This window comes from Seriola lalandi, unplaced genomic scaffold, assembly GCF_002814215.2.
Source record: "Seriola lalandi dorsalis isolate HSWRI2012SDOR001 ecotype SW California unplaced genomic scaffold, Sedor1 jcf7180002054841, whole genome shotgun sequence".
NCBI classification, from domain to species: Eukaryota; Metazoa; Chordata; class Actinopteri; order Carangiformes; family Carangidae; genus Seriola; species Seriola lalandi.
The window spans coordinates 18007-19010 of record NW_019525394.1 but is presented as its reverse complement, the minus strand read 5'-3'; the positions used below and the strand labels follow the sequence as shown (position 1 = coordinate 19010).

Here is a 1004-nt window from a genome sequence, read left to right as displayed (position 1 = left end):
TTCAATATCAGTCCTGATCATAACGACCAAATATTTAATAACGGCTCAGTGGTTACCTGCTCACCTCAACACATATTTAAATCCAGTTGAAATTATTCAGTGAACTCTGCATGAACATAATGTTCTTAATTACACACGACTTCATCCAGTGACAACAGCTTTACACGATTTCACACACGTCTCTGACAGAAACCTCAGGTTTAAATAGAGCGTCTCATCATTAATGTGTGTGTGTGTGTGTGTGTGTGTGTGTGTGTAGATAACAGGGATAACCATATGTCGCCAAGAGGGCCCCCCCCTGCTTTGTGCCCCCGCCCCCCAGTCTCCACCCTGTCAGCTCCGACCGCCCGGATGGTGAGTCTGTCCCACACTCATTCTAACACTCAGTGATTTTACATGTGAAGTCAGTTTCCTCTTGGTGTTAGCTGAAGCTGGTGTGTGTTTGCAGCCAGGTGACCCCGCCAGAAGAGACCCCTCCCCCCACTGTGGCGGACGACCGTCAGGAAAGTGTGAGTTCACATGTTACAGCCTCCACAGGGGGGCGCTGCAGAGCTGAAGGAGGGCAGAGACACTGTGTGAGGTCATCATGATACACTGATCACAGCTGCTGTTCATTAGATTGTTTTAATTATTGATTATTCCGCTGATTACTTTATTGATACTACACCAATTATAATAATAATAACTTTATTTATAGAGCACTTTTCTTAACAAAGTGTTTTACAAGAAAAGTACAACTGGATAAAAGAAAAATCCAAAGTGAGCAAAATAAAAACATCTCAAATCAACCTAATGCAAAAACATCTGACAGCAATTAAATATGTAGAAACAAGGATAAGGGATTAAACATTAGGAATAAAACCACCAAAAGGCCAAATCACCAAAGGCTCAGATGAAGAAATGTGTTATAAGAAGAGATTTAAGAAGTAAAAGCATCTAAACACCATCAGGGTTTTTCCTGTATAGAGAATTGAAAGGCGGCCTTGTTTCCTCGGTGCTCGGTG

At 42.2% G+C, this 1004-nt stretch overlaps 1 protein-coding gene across 1 annotated transcript in view; it reads left to right on the top strand.

Moving 5' to 3' along the window:
* Positions 1 to 1004, top strand: part of LOC111670213 (uncharacterized) — a 15979-nt gene that overhangs the window by 8041 nt on the left and 6934 nt on the right. The window contains exons 7-8 of the mRNA XM_023426845.2: positions 260 to 354; positions 449 to 509. Coding sequence (XP_023282613.2) covers positions 260 to 354; positions 449 to 509 — 156 coding nt within the window. The remainder of the gene's footprint in view (positions 1 to 259; positions 355 to 448; positions 510 to 1004) is intronic.